General features: G+C 34.6%; 1 protein-coding gene across 1 annotated transcript; it reads left to right on the top strand.

The window, feature by feature from the left end:
* Window positions 1-1249: 1249 nt before the first annotated feature.
* On the top strand, window positions 1250-2179 carry LOC134612065 (olfactory receptor 6B9-like). Its single transcript, XM_063456445.1, has one exon. The coding sequence runs from the start codon at window positions 1250-1252 to the stop codon at window positions 2177-2179; it is 930 nt and encodes a 309-aa protein (XP_063312515.1).
* The last annotated feature ends 204 nt before the right edge of the window (window positions 2180-2383 follow it).

Below are 2383 nucleotides of genomic sequence, written 5' to 3'. Positions count from 1 at the left end.
AACTGTTTGTGCAAGGCTGCCAAGCCTTTTATTTACATTTTCAATAGGTCAAGTGATGGAGGTTAGATGCATATTGGAAGATATATAGCTCAATTATGTCAGATATAGTGATGTCGCAAACATAACATTTTCGGTTCGCGAACCGCGAACGCGAATTTCCGCAAATGTTCGCGAACCGGAACGAACCGGGCGAACCGCCATAGACTTCAATAGGCAGGCGAATTTTAAAACCCACAGGGACTCTTTCTGGCCACAATAGTGATTGAAGGGGGGGGGACCTACTCTCCTTCCCCCCCGGCCACATCTTGAATATGCTGTGCAATTTTGAGCACCTGTTATAAAAAAGAATATTATGTCACTAGAAAAAGTTAAGGGGTGGGTTACAAAATTGATCAAAGAAACTGAGAATTTTAGTTATAAAGAATGGTTAACACATTTAAATCTCTTTAGTTTTTTTTTAGTTTTTTTTTTTAAACTGTGCCTCAGAGGGGATATGATAGTCAAATCATTGTCTGGAAATCTGTTCCTAAGCAGGCCTATACATAGGATGCATTGAGACTGGAAGAAAGGAGATTTAGTCTAAGGCAAAAGATAAGGTTTTTTTTACAGTAAGAACAATAAGGAATTTGAATTCTCTGCCTGGAGAAGTGATTTTATCAGGGTTTACATAGATGTTTAAACAGTAATTGGGCAAAATACTCGCAAAATCAAAATATACAGGGAAATATTTTTTTTTTTAGTGGGGTAATAACTTTTTCATCCAAGGAGGTATCTGCCTGCCATAATGGGGTCAAGAAGGAAGTTTTTCCAAATTGTTTTGCAAACTTGGAAGCGAAGGCTGAACTTGATGGATGCATGTCTCTTTCCAACTATGTAACTATGTAACTATGTTAAGTAACATACTCACTTTGGAGGTTTTTTTTTGTCAATAATGGCACAACACACCTCCTATTTGGCTGCACTTCTTTAAAAGGCAAAATCCAATTTTTTTTTTTTTTTAAAGTATTTCTCCAATCTGTCAGCCAATTCTTTGTGTAAATAGTATTACTATTTCCTTGCGATTTTCTTGTGCTTCCTATTTGTTATGTCTGTAGCATTAAAGACTACCAAGTTCAAATACACAAGAAAATCTAATCTCATCCTAATTTTCCTAAAAGTCAGAGTTGACCATGGATACCTGGGATGGTGGTACATGTGTTTCTGTGATATCACTGTTAATAAAATAATCATAATTTTATGTTTTGGCAGGATGGAAGACAGAACACACAACAACATTACAGAATTCCTTTTAATTGGTTTCCCTACATTTGTGCCCTGGCACTGGACTGTGTTTTTTGTTTTCTTGATTATGTACATGTTAACTTTAACTGGAAATATCATTATTATAATAATAGTGAGGACAGACTCCTGTCTTTCCAGCCCAATGTATTTTTTTATCAGCAACTTATCCTTCATTGAAATATTATACACTTCCGTCACAATTCCCAAACTTTTAGCTCTTGTAATTGGAAGGAGCCTTTCAATTACATTTAATAATTGCCTTATTCAGTTCTATTTCTTCTTCTCTTTGGGGGCCACTGAGTGTTTTCTTTTAACAGCTATGTCTTATGATCGCTACATTGCAATTTGTAATCCGCTTCACTACATTCATATAATGAGCCACTCAATATGTGTTTACCTGGTTTTGGCGAGTTGGACAGGAGGGTTCGTACTTAACCTATTCCCTGTTTTTTTAATATCGAAACTAAAGTTTTGTGGCAGAAACATTCAGCATTTTTTCTGTGACCTTTCCCCTCTCTTGAAGCTTGCATGCCAAAATACATATGACATTGAGACATTGAACTTTTTCACTGCATTTGCCATTGTATTATTTTCATTCTCAATAACATTGGTCACCTACATCCGAATCATTATCACAATTTTATCAATTTCTTCCTCACTTGGAAGGCAGAAAGCTTTTTCTACCTGTGCTTCTCACCTCATTGTTGTTCTTATATTTTATGGAGCTTTAGCATTTGTGTATGTTCGTCCCAGGGCAAGCACATCTTTTGAATTAAATAAATTTTTATCAATGATATACATCATAGTAACTCCAATAGCGAACCCCCTTATTTATAGTCTCAGAAACAAAGATGCAAAAATGGCTATTAAAAAAGTAATATTTAAAAAAAAATTGTAATTAGCATTGGCCATTTGCAAATGACCATGAGTCATTTAAGATGCAAACAAGCAGAAAAATACTCATTTAATGAAATTATTTAACACAATTCATGTAAAAATAGGAGAACATAGATATAAAAAACTGAGTTTTGCTACCTAACACCTAACTATATACTGGATACAAAAAGGTCAACATTAATAAATTCTGTCTCATTATGTTATT

This window comes from Pelobates fuscus, chromosome 5 (assembly GCF_036172605.1).
Source record: "Pelobates fuscus isolate aPelFus1 chromosome 5, aPelFus1.pri, whole genome shotgun sequence".
In the NCBI taxonomy this organism is placed as follows: Eukaryota; Metazoa; Chordata; class Amphibia; order Anura; family Pelobatidae; genus Pelobates; species Pelobates fuscus.
Note: the sequence above shows the minus strand (reverse complement) of the source record. Positions and strands in the feature narration are given on the sequence as shown.